At 40.1% G+C, this 16,053-nt stretch overlaps 1 protein-coding gene across 1 annotated transcript in view; it reads right to left on the bottom strand.

Annotated features, from left to right (window-relative positions):
- The window catches only part of TMPRSS12 (transmembrane serine protease 12), a 35,790-nt gene extending 19,944 nt beyond the window's left edge, over nt 1-15,846 (bottom strand). Inside the window, exons 1-2 of the mRNA XM_027543494.1 lie at nt 15,636-15,846; nt 14,463-14,658 (exon numbers count right to left, since the gene is read on the bottom strand). Of these exons, the coding sequence (XP_027399295.1) occupies nt 14,463-14,658; nt 15,636-15,846 (407 nt within the window). The remainder of the gene's footprint in view (nt 1-14,462; nt 14,659-15,635) is intronic.
- Between the last annotated feature and the right edge of the window lie 207 nt (nt 15,847-16,053).

Genomic DNA, 16,053 nt, shown 5'->3' with positions numbered 1-16,053 from the left:
AAATATTTGGATATTAAATTAGGATGAGAGGTTTAAAACTTAAACTGGAAAGAAAATATAGATGAATATATAACTTTGATGTTGGGAACGACTTATATATTCCTCTGGACTGTATCTTTGTGAGAAAGGACTTTATAAAGCAAGACACTAAATGTAAAAGAAGCAACTAATGGATCTCAAACTACCGCACAATTGCACTCATCTCACATGCTAGTAAACTAATGCACAAAATTCTCCAAGCCAGGCTTCAGCAATACGTGAACCGTGAACTTCTGATGTTCAAGTTGGTTTTAGAAAAGGCAGAGGAACCAGAGATCAAATTGCCAAAATCTGCTGGATCATCAAAAAAGCAAGAGAGTTCCAGAAAAATATCTATTTCTGCTTTATTGACTATGCCAAAGCCTTTGACTGTGTGGATCACAATAAACTGTGGAAAATTCTGAAAGAGATGAGAATACCAGACCACCTGACCTGCCTCTTGAGAAATCCATATGCAAGTCAGAAAGCAACAGTTAGAACTGGACATGGAACAACAGACTGGTTCCAAATAGGAAAAGGAGTACGTCAAGGCTGTATACTGTCACTCTGCTTATTTAACTTATATGCAGAGTGCATCATGAGAAACGCTGGGCTGGAAGAAGCACAAGCTGGAATCAAGATTGCCAGGAGAAATATCAGTAACCTCAAATATGCATATACACCACCCTTATGGCAGAAAGTGAAGAGAACTAAAAAGCCTCTTGGTGAAAGTGAAAGAGGAGAGTGAAAAAGTTGGCTTAAAGCTCAACATTCAGAAAACGAAGATCATGGCATCTGGTCCCATCACTTCTTGGGAAACAGTAGAAATAGTGTCAGACTTTATTTCTTTGGGCTCCAAAATCATTGCAGATGGTGACTGCAGCCATGAAATTAAAAGACACTTACTCCTTGGAAGGAAAGTTATGACCAACCTAGATAGCATATTCAAAAGCAGAGACATTCCTTTGCCAACAAAGGTCCATCTAGTCAAGGCTATGGTTTTTCCAATGGTCATGTATGGATGTAAAAGTTGGACTGTGAAGAAAGCTAAGTGCTGAAGAATTGATGCTTTTGAACTGTGGTGTTGGAGAAGACTCTAGAGAGTCCCTTGGACTGCAAGGAGATCCAACCAGTCCATTCTAAAGGAGATCAGCCCTGAGTGTTCTTTGGAAGGAATGATACTAAAGCTGAAATTCCAATACTTTGGCCACCTCATGTAAAGAGTTGACTCATTGGAAATGACTCTGATGCTGGGAGGGATTTGGGGCAGGAGGAGAAGGGGACGACAGAGGATGAGATGGCTGGATGGCATCACCGACTTGATGGACATGAGTTTGAGTGAACTCCGGGAGTTGGTGTTGGACTGGGAGGCCTGGCGTTCTGCGATTCATGGGGTCACAAAGAGTTGGACATGGCTGAGCAACTGAACTGAATGGATCTTGACAGTCTTTTAAAAAAAAGCAAGCAGAAATCAAACTAAACCAAAAAATCTTTTATAGGTCAAAAATTAACAATTAAAGCCCCAAGTGGTTAATAGTTACTGCATTTGAATTTGGTTTGGAGGAACTATTTACTTTATACCCTGTTGTTTACAAATGCTAAAGCTCTTCTCATCCTTCAAATTGGCAAACTGTGTGTATGCATATTTGATGATTATGCTCAGTACAGACAAGAGTCAGAGGAACAAAGTTACTCTCATTCATTGGGGAAAATACAAATAGATGGGTACTTTGGCAGCATGTACCAGTAACCTATAAAAACTATGTTGTATTTGACACTGCAATTCAGCTTTCTAGAATTTATTCCAAGGAAGTAGAAGATATTTAGCTATCTTAAAAGTGGACTAGGTAACCTCTAAAAACTTTGTAAAAATATTTTAAAGTCCTAGTTCTATTGTGTTTAAAAGGAAATTATAGCTTAAATGCTTTAAGCTACTTTTAAATACCTGTATACATGTTAGGAAGCAACAGTTAGAACTGGACATAGAACAACAGACTGGTTCCAAATAGGAAAAGGAGTACGTCAAGGCTGTATATTGTCATCCTGCTTATTTGACTTATATGCAGAGTACATCATGAAAAACGCTGGGCTGGAGGAAGCACCAGCTGGAATCAAGATTGCTGGGAGAAAAATCAATAACCTCAGATATGCAGATGACACTACTCTTATGGCAGAAAGTGAAGAAGAACTAAAGAGCCTCTTGATGAAAGTGAAAGAGGAGAGTGAAAATGTTGGCTTAAAGCTCAACATTCAGAAAACGAAGATCATGGCATCTGGCCCCATCACTTCATAGGAAATAGATGGGTAAACAGTGGAAACAGTGGCTGACTTTATTTTTCTGGACTCCAAAATCACTACAGATGGTGATTGCAGCCATGAAATTAAAAGACGCTTGCTCCTTGGAAGGAAAGTTATGACTAACCTAGACAGCATATTAAAAAGCAAAGACATTACTTTGCCAACAAAGGTCCATCTAGTGAAGGCTATGGTTTTTCCAGTAGTCATGCATGGACGTGAGAGTTGGACTATAAAGAAAGCTGAATGTCAAAGAATTGATGCTTTTGAACTATGGTGTTGGAGAAGACTCTTGAGAGTCCCTTGGACTGCAAGGAGATCCAACCAGTGCATCCTAAAGGAGATTAGTCCTGGGTGTTCATTGGAAGGACTGACGCTAAAGCTGAAACTCCAATACTTTGGCCACCTGATGTGGAGAGCTGACTCATTTGAAAAGACCCTGTTGCTGGGAAACAGTGAGGGCTGGAGGAGAAGGGGACAACAGAGGATGAGATGGTTGGATGGCATCACCGACACAATGGACATGGGTTTGGGTGGACTCTGGGAGTTGGTGATGGACAGGGAGGCCTGGCGTGCTGCGGTTCATGGGGTTGCAAAGTCGGACACGACTGAGCGACTGAACTGAACTTTTAAATAATGTTTCTTTTCTTTCTTGAATTAAATTATCTTTAAAGATAAAGATAAAATTAATTTATCTTTCTTGAATTAAAATTTTTTCAGTTTTATTGAGAAATAATTGACATACATCATTGTATAAGATTAAGGTGTACTGCACATTGATCTACATATATTGTAAAGTGATTACCACAAAAGGTTTAAGTAACATCCATTATCTCATTTATATGCAATAAAAAGGAAAGAAAAAAATTCTCCTTGTGATGAAAACTCTTAGGACATACTCTCTTAACAATTTTCCTGTATATCATACAGCAGTCTTAACTATACTCATCATGTTGTACGTTATATTCCTAGTTCTTATTTATCTAATGATGGAAGTTTGTACCTTTGACTACTTCTCCTCCAATATCCCTTCTCCCCACAGCCTGCCTCTGGAAACAAGCCACAAATCTCATCTCTTTTTCTCTGAATTTGGTGGGGATTTTTTATTTTTTTGGATTCTACTTATAACAGAGAACATGCAGTATGAATTTGTCTGTCAGACTTATTTGACTTAGCATGATGCCTTCAAGATCCGTCCACAGTGTCACAAATGATAGGATTTCCTCATTATTTATGGCTAAATTATACACACACACACACACATCACATTTCTTTACTTTTTTATCCATTCATCCATTACTTGTCACTTAGAAGCTGTTATAAATAATTCTGCTATGAACATGGGGTGCAGGTATCTTTTCGAGTTAATGTTTCATCCCTTTTGGATATAGTCCCAGAGATAGAATTGCTGGATCATGTTATAGTACTATTTTTAATTTTTTGAGAACCCTCCATACTGTTTTTCCATAGTAGATATACCAATTTATATACTCCTATAAGCAGTTCACAAGTGTTCCTTTTCCTCCATATCCACACCAGCATTTGTTAGCTGTCTTTTTTGATGATGGTCATTGTAAGGTAATATTTCATTGTGGTTTTAATTTACATTTCCCTAATGACTAGTGAGTTGAGCATCTTTCTGGGTACCTGTTGACCATTTATCTTCTCTGGAAAAATATCTACTCAGATTCTATACTCATTTAAAAAATCTTATGATCCTTTGTATTTCTGTGGTATAAGTTATACTATGTCCTTTTGCATTTATAAGTTTGTTGATTTGGGTCCTCCCTCTTTTTTCCTTGGTAAATAAGTGTTTATCCATTTTGTTTATCTTTTCAAAGAACCAACTCTTAGTTTGGTTAATGTTTTATATATTTTTGGTATCTATTTAACACTGTGCTAATCTTTATTATTTCCTTCCTTCTAATTTTAGGTTCAGTTTCTTCTTTTTCTAGTTCCTTCAGGTACAGAGGTGGGTTCTTTATTTGGTATTATCTTGCTTCTTAATATATACATTTATTGCCATGAACTTCTCTCTTAGAACTGCTTTTGCTGCTTAAGTTGTGTTTCCATTTTTGTCTCAAAATCCTTTTTAAATTTCTCTTTTAGTTTCTTCTTTGATCCATTGGTTTCCTAGGAGAGTATTGTTTAATTTCCATGTATTCATGCATTTTCCAATTTTCCTCTTTTTATTGATTTCTACTTTCATGCTATTGTGTTCAGAGAAGATCCTTGGTATGATTTCGGTCTCCTTGAATTTGCTGACTTGTTTTGTGGCCTAACATATGGTCTGTCATAGAAAATGTTCCATGTGTACTTGAGAAGAATGTATAGTCTGCTGCTGTTGGCTAGAAGGTTGTCTATGTCTGTTAAGTCCTTCTTGATCTATAGCATTGTTTAAATCTGCTGTTGCCTTATTGATTCTCTCTCTAGATGATCTGTCAATTGTTAAGATCCCCAACTAAAGTCCCCAACTATTACTGAATTGCTATTTATTTCTCCTTTTAACTCTGTTAGTTCTTGCTTTATATATTTAGACGCTCCAGTGTTGGATGCATAAATACTTACTGTTATTATATCTTCTTGATGGCTTGACCCCTTTATTATTGTTGTTCAGTCACTAAGTTGTGTCTGACTCTTTGATGGCCTACAGCACAACAGGCTTCCCTGTCCTTCATCATCTTCTGGAGTTTGCAGATTCATGTGCATTGAGTGGGTGATGCTATCTAACCATCTCATCTTCTCCTACCCTCTTCTCCTTTTCCCTTCAATCTTTCCCAGCATCAGGGTCTTTTCCATTGTATGCTGATCTTTTCTTGTCTCTTTTACCATGTTATGCTTAAAGTCTATTTTGTCTAATATAAATACCCTTGCTTTTTTAGGAGGTTACCAATTTCTTGAAATATCTTTTTCCATCCCTTCTCTCTCAGTCTATATGTGCCTTAAAAAAATTTTTTTTAATTTATCTATTTGGCTGCTTCTAACTGTTGCTTCTGGACCTGCATACAGGTTTCTCAGGAGGCAGGTAAGGTGGTCTGGTGCAGCAATGAAGATTGCTGCACATGGAATCTTCGTTGCTGCACATGGGACCTTCATAGTCTCATGTGGGAACTTTCACTGTGATGTGTGTGCTGTCTGGTTGTGGCATGCAGGCTCAGTTGCTCCATGGCATATGAGATCTTAGTTCCCTGGAACTGAACTGCACCCCCTGCATTGCAAGACAAACTTGTAACTGCTGAACCACCGGGGAAGTCCCCTATGTGTGCCTTTAAAACTAAAGTGAGTCCCTTGTAGACAGAAAATTGTTGGATAAAGACTTCCTGAACAAACAAAAGCTGAAGGAGTTCATTACTACTACATTAACCTTACAAAAGAATTCTAGAAAAACATCTTTTGCTTCATTGACTATGTTAAAGCCTTTGTGTGGATCACAACAAACTGTGGAAAATTCTTAAAGGGATGGGAATACCAGACCACCTTACCTGCCTCCTGAGAAACCTGTATGCAGGTCCAGAAGCAACAGTTAGAACTGGACATGGAACAATGGACTGGTTCAAAGTTGGGAAAAGAGTACGTCAAGGCTGTATATTGTCACTCTGCTTATTTAACATATATGCAGAGTACATCATGTGAAATGCTGGGCTGGATGATTCACAAGCTGGAATCAAGATTTCTGGGGGAAATATCAATAACCTCAGATATGTAGATGATAACCACCCTAATGGCAGAAAGTGAAGAGAAACTAAAGAGCCTCTTGATGAGGGTGAAAGAGGAGAGTGAAAAAGCTGGCTTAAAACTCAACATTCAGAAAACTAAGATCATGGCATCTGGTTCCATCACTTCATGGCAAATAGATGGGGAAACAATGGAAACAGTGACAGACTTTATTTTCCTGGGCTCCAGAATCACTGTGGATGGTGACTGCAGCCATGAAATTAAAAGACATTTGCTCCATGGAAGAAAAGCTATGACAAACCTAGACAGTGTATTAAAAAGCAGAGACATTACTTTTCTGACAAAGGTCTATGTAGTCAAAGCTGTGGTTTTTCCAGTATCATGTATGGATGTGAGAGCTGGGCCATAAAGAAGACTGAGTGCCAAAGAACTGATGCTTTTGAAATATGGTGTTGGAGAAGACTCTTGAGTCCCTTGGACTGCAAGGAGATCAAGTTAGTCAATCCTAAATGAAATCAACCCTGAATATTCATTGGAAGGACTGATGCTGAAGCTAAAGTGCCAATCCTTTGGCCACCCGATGTGAACAGCTGACTTACTGGAAGAGACCCTCTGCTGGGAAAGAAATGGAAACCCACTCCAGTATTCTTGCCTGGAGAATTTCATGGAAAGAGGAGCCTGGCAGGCTACAGTCCATGGGATCGCGAAGAGTCAGGCATGACTGAGTGACTAACACACTTACTGATACTAGGAAAGATTGAAGGCAGGAGGAGAAGGAGGTAACAGAGGACAAAATGGTTGGATGCCATCACTGACTCAATGGACATGAATTTGAGCAAACTCTGAAAGATGGTGAAGGACTTGGAAGACTGGCGTGCTACAGTCCATTGGGTCACAGGGTCAGACACAATTGATCGACTGAACAACAACCTTACAAGAAGTGCTAAAGGAGGTTCTTTGAGTGAAAGTAAAAGGACACTAATTAACATCATAAAGACATTAAAAGGTAGTGCAAAACTCATTGGTAATGGTAAACATACAGTCAAACTTACATTCGGTAATTTGGTAATAGTGGCATATAATTTACTTACAATTTTAGTTTAAAAGTTAAATTAATGTAGTAAAAATAATCATAACTATAATCATCCATTAGTTACATAAAAATACATAAATCATTACAACAGTATCCTAAAATGTGAGGTGGAGGAAAAGCTAAAGTGTAAAGTTTAGGAATTCTATTGAAGTTGTAACAGCTTAAAATATGATGTTATAATTTTAAGGTAGTTTGTGTAAACTTCTTGATAAATCTCAAGGGAAAAACCTGTAGCAATTACACAAAAGGACACAATAAAGAAGTCAAAGCAACATTAGCATGTGTAAAACAGATAGTGGGAAGTTGGTGTATAACACAGGGACCCCAACCTTGTGCTCTGTGACAAGAGGGCAGGGACATATGTATACTTATGGCTGATTCACATTGTTGTATGGCAGAAACCAACACAACTTTGTAAAACAATTATTCTCCAATTAAAAATAAATTTAAAAAAAGAAGTCAAGGCTTACTCATACCAAAAGACATCAAAGCACACGCACACACAAAACAGCAGGCTAATAAACAAGGAATAATGGATCTATAAAAAAAACCAGAAAACAATTAAGATGGCAATAGTAAGTCCTTACCTATCAATAATTAGTTTAAATGTAAACAGATTAAATCCTCCATCAAATGACAAAGAATAGCTAAATCAGTTTGTATTACTTACAGTGTGGATCACCACAAACTGGAAAATTCTTAAAGAGATAGGAATACCAGACCACCTTACCTGCCTTCTGAGAAACCAGTATGTAGGTCAAGAAGCAACAGTTAGAACCAGACATGGAACCTGACTGGTTCAAAACTGGGAAAGAAGTACGTCAAGGATGTATATTGTCACCCTGCTTACTTAACTTACACGCAGAGTATATCATGCAAAATGCTGGGCTGGATGAAGCACAAGCTAGAATCAAGATTGCCGGGAGAAATATCAGTAACCTCAGATATGCAGACGACACTATCCTTATGGCAGAAAGTGAAGAACAACTAAAGAGCCTCTTGACGAGGTGAAAGAGAAGAGTGAAAAAGCTGGCTTAAAACTCAACATTCAGAAAACTAAGATCATGGCATCTGATTCCATTACTTCATGGCAAATAGATGGGGAAACAATGGAAACAGTGACAGACTTTATATTCTTGGGCTCCAAAATCATTGCTGATGGTGACTGCAACCATGAAATTAAAAGATGCTTGCTCCTTGGAAGAAAAGCTATGACCAACATAGACAGCATATTAAAAAGCAGAGACATTACTTTGCCAACAAAGGTCCATCTAGTCAAGGCTATGGTTTTTCCAGGAGTCAGGTATGGATGTGAGAGTTGGACTATAAAGAAAGCTGAGCACCGAAGAATTGATGCTTTTGAACTGTGGTGTTGGAGAAGACTCTTGAGAGTCCCTTGGACTGCAAGGAGATCCAACCAGTCAATCCTAAAGGAAATCAGTCCTGAATATTCATGGAAGGACTGATGCTGAAGCTGAAGCTCCAATACTTTGGCTACCTGATGCTAAGAACTGACTCCTTGGAAAAGACCCTGATGCTGGAAAAGATTGAAGGCAGAAGGAGAAGGGGATGACAGGATGAGATGGTTGGATGGCATTACCAACTCAATGAACATGAGTTTAAGCAAGCTCCAGGAGTTGGTGCTGGACAGGGAAGCCTGGAGTGCTGCAGTCCATTGGGGTCACAAAGAGTTGGACATGACTGAGCAACTGAACTGAACTGACTTCAATTTATATTCAGACCATAAGATTAAGAAAGCAAGTTATATACACTGAAAACTACAAAACTTTGCTAAAAGAAATTAAAGATGATGTAAATAAATGGAAAGACATCCCTTGTTCATGTATTGGAAGACTTAATACTGTTAAAAATGACAGTACTACACAGAATGCTCCATAGAGTCAATGCAGCACCTATACCAATACCAATGTTTTTGCAGAAATTAAAAAAAAAAATCCTAAAATTCATAGGGAATATCAAAAGACCCCAAGTAGCCAAAATAAATCTGAAAAAGAAGAATGAAGTTGGAGGATCATACCTCTAGTTTTCAAAACTTAATGAAAAGCTACAGTAATCAAAACAGTGTGGTACTAGCATAAGGGCAGACATATATGGCAATGAAAAGACTAGAGAGCCCAGAAATACACTCTTGCATATGTGGTCAGTTGATTTTCAACAAGAGTACCAAGACTATTCAATAGAGAAAGGAAAGACTTTTCAGCAATGGTGCTGGGAAAATTGGATATCTACATACAAAAGAATGAAATTGGATCCTACTTTATAACATATGCAAAAGTTAAGTCAACACAGATCAAAGACCTAAGTGTAAGAATAGAGCTATATAACTCTTAGAAGAAAACACAGAAGAAAAGCTTCATGATATTGGATTTGGCAATGATTCTCAGATGTGACATCAAACATATAAATAACAAAAGAAAAAAATAAATTGGAGTTGGTCAAAGTTAAAACTTTTGCATAAAAGGACACTATTAAGAGAGTGAAAAGACAAGTCACAGAATTTGAGAAAATGTTTGCAAATCATATATATTTCCGTCAGTCAGTTCAGTCACTCAGTCGTGTCTGACTCTTTGCAACCCCGGGAATCTCAGCACGCCAGGCCTCCCAGTCCAACACCAACTCCCGGAGTTCACTCAAACTCATGTCCATCGAGTCAGTGATGCCATCCAGCCATCTCATCCTCTGTCGTCCCCTTCTCCTCCTGCCCCCAATCCCTCCCAGCATCAGAGTCTTTTCCAATGAGTCAACTCTTCGCATGAGGTGGCCAAAGTATTGGAGTTTCAGCTTCAGCATCAGTCCTTCCAAAGAACACCCAGGACTGATCTCCTTTAAGATGGACTGGTTGGATCTCCTTGCAGTCCAAGGGACTCTCAAGAGTCTTCTCCAACACCACAGTTCAAAAGCATCAATTCTTCAGCGTTCAGCTTTCTTCATAGTCTAACTCTCACATCCATACATGACCACTGGAAAAACCATAGCCTTGACTAGTAAGGGATTAATATTGAAAATAAATAAAGCATTCCTACAGCTCAATATCCACAAAAATCCAAACAGCCCAGTTCAAAAATGGGGAAAGGACTTGAATAAATGGTTCTTCAAAGAAGAATACAGAACTTTTTTGGTGGTTCATGCTTCCAGGTTTGATTGCTAGTCCAAGAACTAAGATCCCACATGCTGCATCAGTTCAGTTCAGTTCAGTTCAGTTCAGTCACTCAGTCATGTCCGACTCTTTGCAACCCCATGGACTGCAGCACACCAGGCCTCCCTGTCCATCACCAACTCCCGGAGTTTACTCACACTCACGTCCACTGAATTGGTGATGCCATCCAACCATCTCATCCTCTGTCCTCCCCTTCTCCTGCCCTCAATCTTTCCCAGCATCAAGGTCTTTTCCAGTGAGTCAGCTCTTCGAATCAGGTGGCCAAAGTATTGAAGTTTCAGCTTCAACATCAGTCCTTCCAATGAATATTCAGGGCTTATTTCCTTTAGCATGGACTAGTTGGATCTCCTTGCAGTCCAAAGGACTCTCAAGTCTTCTCCAACACCACAGTTCAAAAGCATCAATTCTTCGGCACTCAGCTTTCTTTATAGTCCAACTCTCACATTGATACATGACCATTGGAAAAACCATAGCCTTGACTAGACAGACCTTTGTTGGCAAAGTAATGTCTCTGCTTTTTAATGTGCTCTCTAGGTTGGTCATAACTTTCCTTACAAGGAGTAAGCATCTTTAAATTTCATGGCTGCAGTCACCATCTGCACTGATTTTGGACCCCCCAAAAATAAAATGTCACTGTTTCCACTGTTTCTGCATCTCTTTGCCATGAAGTGATGGGACTGGATGCCATGATCTTTGTTTCCTGAATGTTAAGCTTTAAGCCAACTTTTTCATTCTCCTCTTTCACTTTCATCAAGAGGCTCTTTAGTTCTTCACTTTCTGCCATAAGGGTGGTGTCATCTGCACATCTGAGGTTATTGATATTTTTCCCGGCAGTCTTGATTCCAGCTTGTGCTTCCTCCAGCCCAGCATTTCTCATGATGTACTCTGCATATAAGTTAAATAAGCAGGTTGACAATATCCAGCCTTGACGTACTCCTTTTCCTATTTGGAACCAGTCTGTTGTTCCATGTCCAGTTCTAACTGTTGCTTCCTGACCTGCATACAGAACATGCTGCATGGTGCAGCCAAAGCTAAAGTAAATCAAACTTTAAAAAAAGGAAGAAGAAATACGATGGCCAGAAAGCACATGGAAATGTGCTCACCGTCACTAATCATTAGGGAAATGTGAATGAAAACCACAATGAGATACCACTTCACATTCATTCAGATATTTACCACAGTAACAGTGTAAGGAGTAAGGAACTAAGGATATGGAGACTGATATTCTGAATCTACTTCTAATCAATGGAGAGTAGTATTGGGAGACAAAAAGAAACAAATTTAAGAGATACTGCAGAGAGTCAACTAACTCTCTGGGTAATGGAACTGTTGGTGAAGCTATTATCTAAGAAAATAGAGAAGGGAAAGAATTAGAAGAAAGATTTTAAAATTTCATGTTTAGACTTCTTGAGAATGTGACTCCAATATATATGTATAGGAGGGAGCTGGAAATATGACTCAGCTGGAGAGACTTGGGAGTTACTAGCACATGATGACTCCTAAAACAGGAGTCTCATCTCATTTCCGAGATGAGACATCTCTCAGAAAGAGTTCAGATGATAAGGAAAGAGGATAGAAGGTGGAACTCTTGAAAATACTGTCATTTAAAAGATGACAAGGCTTCCCTGGTGGTCCAGTGGTTAAACCCCACACTTCCAATGCAGAGGGTGTGAGCTGGATCCCTGGTCAGGGAATTAAGATCCTACAAGCCACATGGCGCAGCCAGTAAGAAAGAAGAGAACAGTAATCAACTTTGCCAAATGTTATAGAGATAAAATAGGATAAGGATTGAGTGGAGCTCATTGGATTTGGCATGGAGGTGGGTCTTTAATAGTGTGTTCTATTGCACGCTGGGAAATCAGATTGCAACTGGGATTTTATGAGTCAATGCAGGTGGAACAAAAGGAGCCTTTTTTTTTCAAGGAATCTAGTAGTGAAAGTGTTGAGAAGCATAGTGCAAAATAGCCGTAAAAGGAGAAAGTCCTTGAAAAAATGACAAAGGGCCAAAAATACTCAGCTTTACACTGCAGACAATAAAATATCTCCTGCCTTTGGTTATGCTCAGCACCAAGAGTTAATAATAAGTAGGGATGTTACTTGTGAGAGCGGGTGGTGAGATAAGCCCATGAGTCATTTAGAGCGCGCTGTCCTTAAAATGTCTTTACTGATTATGTGTTAACTCCATATGCGCTCTGCCGGCCGCATACTTTAAGCTCTTTGTTCCTGCTTCTATAAAAAAACTTGACTACAAAAATAAACTTGTCAGTCCTTACAAGAGACTGTCCAAATGTCATTCTTTCAGGTTCGTCATTTCCAAGTCCTGGAGAAAAAAACCCGAACAGAAAGGAAGAACAGAAACAGGTAGGGTTCGTTTGTTTGTTAAATAATGATGAGTTGAGCTACACATGTTTGAAAGCTGTAGGGAAGAAACGAGGAAAATATTGAAAAATACTAAAGAGACAGTGAGATATAATGAAACAGCATAGATTTGAGAATAGGTTTAAATCAATAGATTGCCACTTTACAGCAGTGTGATCTTGGGCAAGTTACCAAATCTCTCTGATCTCTGGATTCCTCAAGTGTGAAATGGAGGTAACAGCAATTTCAGAGGGCTGCTGCTGCTGCTGCCAAGTCGCTTCAGTCGTGTCCGACTCTGTGCGACCCCATGGACTGCAGCTTACCAGGCTTCTCCGTCCATGGGATTCTCCAGGCAAGAACACTGGAGTGGGTTGCCATTTCCTTCTCCAATGCATGAAAGGGGAAAGTGAAAGTGGTCACTCAGTCGTGTCTGACTCTTAGCGACCCCATGGACTGCAGCCTACCAGGCTCCTCCATCCATGGGATTTGCCAGGCAAGAGTACTGGAGTGGGTTGCCATTGCCTTCTCCCAGAGGGCTACTGAGAGGGTATTCTATTTAAATACAGAATTATATGTAACATCCTTAAACAGTACCTAATCTCAGAGCAGGTCTTTGATAAATAGTTGTTTTAAGGAGGAATAAGGGACAGCTGATGGTGCAAGATTTAGAAAATGAAGGGGAACAGGAATAGAAGTAGCAGAGTTTTCTGAAACAGGAGGAACTCCTAAAAACTAGACTGTACTTCAGTAATGTTGACTTCCTCAGCATCTTGCCCAGTTCCTAGTATATAACATATTGAGTAAGTTTTTGTTGAGTAAAAAGGTAAAAATATCAATAAGATTTAGGTTTGAGAACTGTTAGGTGGAAAATTAATATATCTTCAAATGCTTGGAAGAGGAATGAAATTTAATACATATGGCTTCAACAGGCAGAATAAAAGTCAAGACACTTATTCAGCATAAGGAAAGGCTTTCTAAGAATTAAAGCTGTACAAAATTTAAATGAGGTTCTTTCCAAGGTTCATCATCACAAAAGGTAGTTTTTAAGTAGAAAGCCAAATGGTATGGTTACGTGTGTGGATTTTCATTCTGACACACCTGGATTTGATCCCTGATTTTGTTGCTTTCCAGTCAGGGTCTCCCTCTAGCAAAGAGTGGTTGTGGGGAGTAGTGGAAATTGTGTATGAAAAAATGCCCGGCTCAATGCATTAAAGCAATAATTATTTCAGACTAGAGAACCCTTTATTTCAGTACTGTAAGAAGGATTCAAATATAGGACAGAGAATTGAACTAAACCCTTAAAATACCTCTGTGAACTCTTAGATTCTGTGACAGTATGTGAAGTGTGAAGTCACTCAGTCGTGTCCTACTCTTTGTGACCCCATGGACTGTAGCCTACCAGGCTCCTCCGTCCACGGGATTTTCCAGGCAAGAGTACTGGAGTGGATTCTCCAATGCATGAAAGTGAAAAGTGAAAGTGAAGTCCTTCAGTCGTGTCCGACTCTTCACGACCCTACCCAGGGATCGAACCTGGGTCTCCCGCATTGTAGGCAGATGCTTTACCGTCTGAGCCACCAGGGAAGTCACCCTCTGTGACAGTATAACACAGCTATATTATTTGATCAAGTTGGTACATCTAGTAGGTTCTGGAACCTTACTTAAAACCACTGCACCACAAAGTGTCAGAGGAGGACTAGGATACAGGTTGCCCCTCTCCAAATGCGTTAGTCTCCCCACCGTCTCAAAGGAACAGACCAGTAAAGGTGCAATGTCAGGACTTAATAGGTGAGAAGAGCTTCAAAATATCCCCTAAAATAATAAAGTAGGAATGTTCTGAATACATACCTAGCGTCTTTAGTGCAGTGGGCAGCCGTGAGGACCCATCTATTTTTCACTAAGCTTCCCGCACATACATGAGCACCAAATCTGCCAGAATGAATCTGTAGGCTAACTAGCCATGGCCATGCGCCAGTTTGAGCCTCTGTGCCCCCTACAATCCGAGACCCCTTGAACATATGCATAAGTGGTGCTATTCCACAATCTAAAAATAAAAATGATATATTATTTGAACTGAACATATTATTATATGTATTTGTTTCTAATCTTAATACATTTATATAATCTTTAAATTCCTATTAAAAAAAACTGATAGAGCAAGCTGGATACCTAAGCTATGCCCATATTTGACAAAAAAATCTTAGCGAGTTAAAACAAACATGATGTCAGATTGCTTACAAATAGACATCAAATAAGCTCAATTCATGAATTTTAAAACTTTACTTCTGAAAAGTGTAATAGTGAGATAAGTTTCTCTGGTCAGGTAACACATTTTTCCCTATCTGAAATGGCAACTGAGAGCTCCTGGGACTGGTGAACCAAGAGCTATAGTTTCTAATACTTGCCGTTTAACTTGTGGGGTTAATTTTTCTGAACAGCATGAAAAAGTCACCTAACAGCCCTTTAAGCTTTGAATTTCAATGAACTATTAATCTGTAAAGTGGGAATGACACACCCCAGAATATTTTAAGGTGCATATACAGACGCACAAGTGTATGTCATTTCTACCAAAAGTACTACTATTACAGTCATCATTAATATAGAACTGCAAGGGTCTGTATGGGAGAAGGCAATGGCACCCCACTCCAGTACTCTTGCCTGGAAAATCCCATGGACGGAGGAGCCTGGTAGGCTGCAGTCCATGGGGTCGCTAAAAGTCGGACACGACTGAGCGACTTCACTTTCACTTTTCACTTTCATGCATTGGAGGAGGAAATGGCAACCCACTCCAGTGTTCTTGCCTGGAGAATCCCAGGGACGGGGGAGCCTGGTGGGCTGCCGTCTATGGAGTCGCACAGAGTTGGACAGACTGAAGCGACTTAGAAGCAGCAGCAGCTAGGGTCTGTACATTTTTAGGTAAAGGCAGTTGGTAAAAACAGAAAAGGAGGGCCCCAAATTCAAATACTACTTAAGTGGGACAAAAGAAAGAAAGGGCGACTGACTAAAGAAGAGAACAGATACTGCCCTTTGCGTCCAACTCTTGCTGTTCGCGGGCCTCGCGCGCCTTCTGCCCTCTGGGCCTCCTACTCACGGCCTCAGGCCACCCCAGACCGCCAGCCTGTTCCCACGAGGAGCCGCGCCTACTCCTTTCAGAGAAGAGCGAGTAGTGTTCTGAGCATATGAGAGCGCTCGCCAGAAACAACAGCGCTGCACTCGGGAGCCCCAGCGCCATGTCTGAACTCCCGGTGGGCAAGATGGCGGCAGGCATTTCTTGCCGGCTCCCGCCTCTCCGCGAGCTCGTGGGCCTGCGGCCTAGATGATGTGGTTTGCGAGGTGGGAGAGAGGGGAGTGGAAGGCAGTGGCGAAGCGCGCGGGGCGGCGGGGAAGGACTGTGCACGTGAAGTAGGCTAGAAGCCATACGTGAGGCCTGTGAGGCTGC

This window comes from Bos indicus x Bos taurus, chromosome 5 (assembly GCF_003369695.1).
Source record: "Bos indicus x Bos taurus breed Angus x Brahman F1 hybrid chromosome 5, Bos_hybrid_MaternalHap_v2.0, whole genome shotgun sequence".
Classification (NCBI taxonomy): Eukaryota; Metazoa; Chordata; class Mammalia; order Artiodactyla; family Bovidae; genus Bos; species Bos indicus x Bos taurus.
Note: the sequence above shows the minus strand (reverse complement) of the source record. Positions and strands in the feature narration are given on the sequence as shown.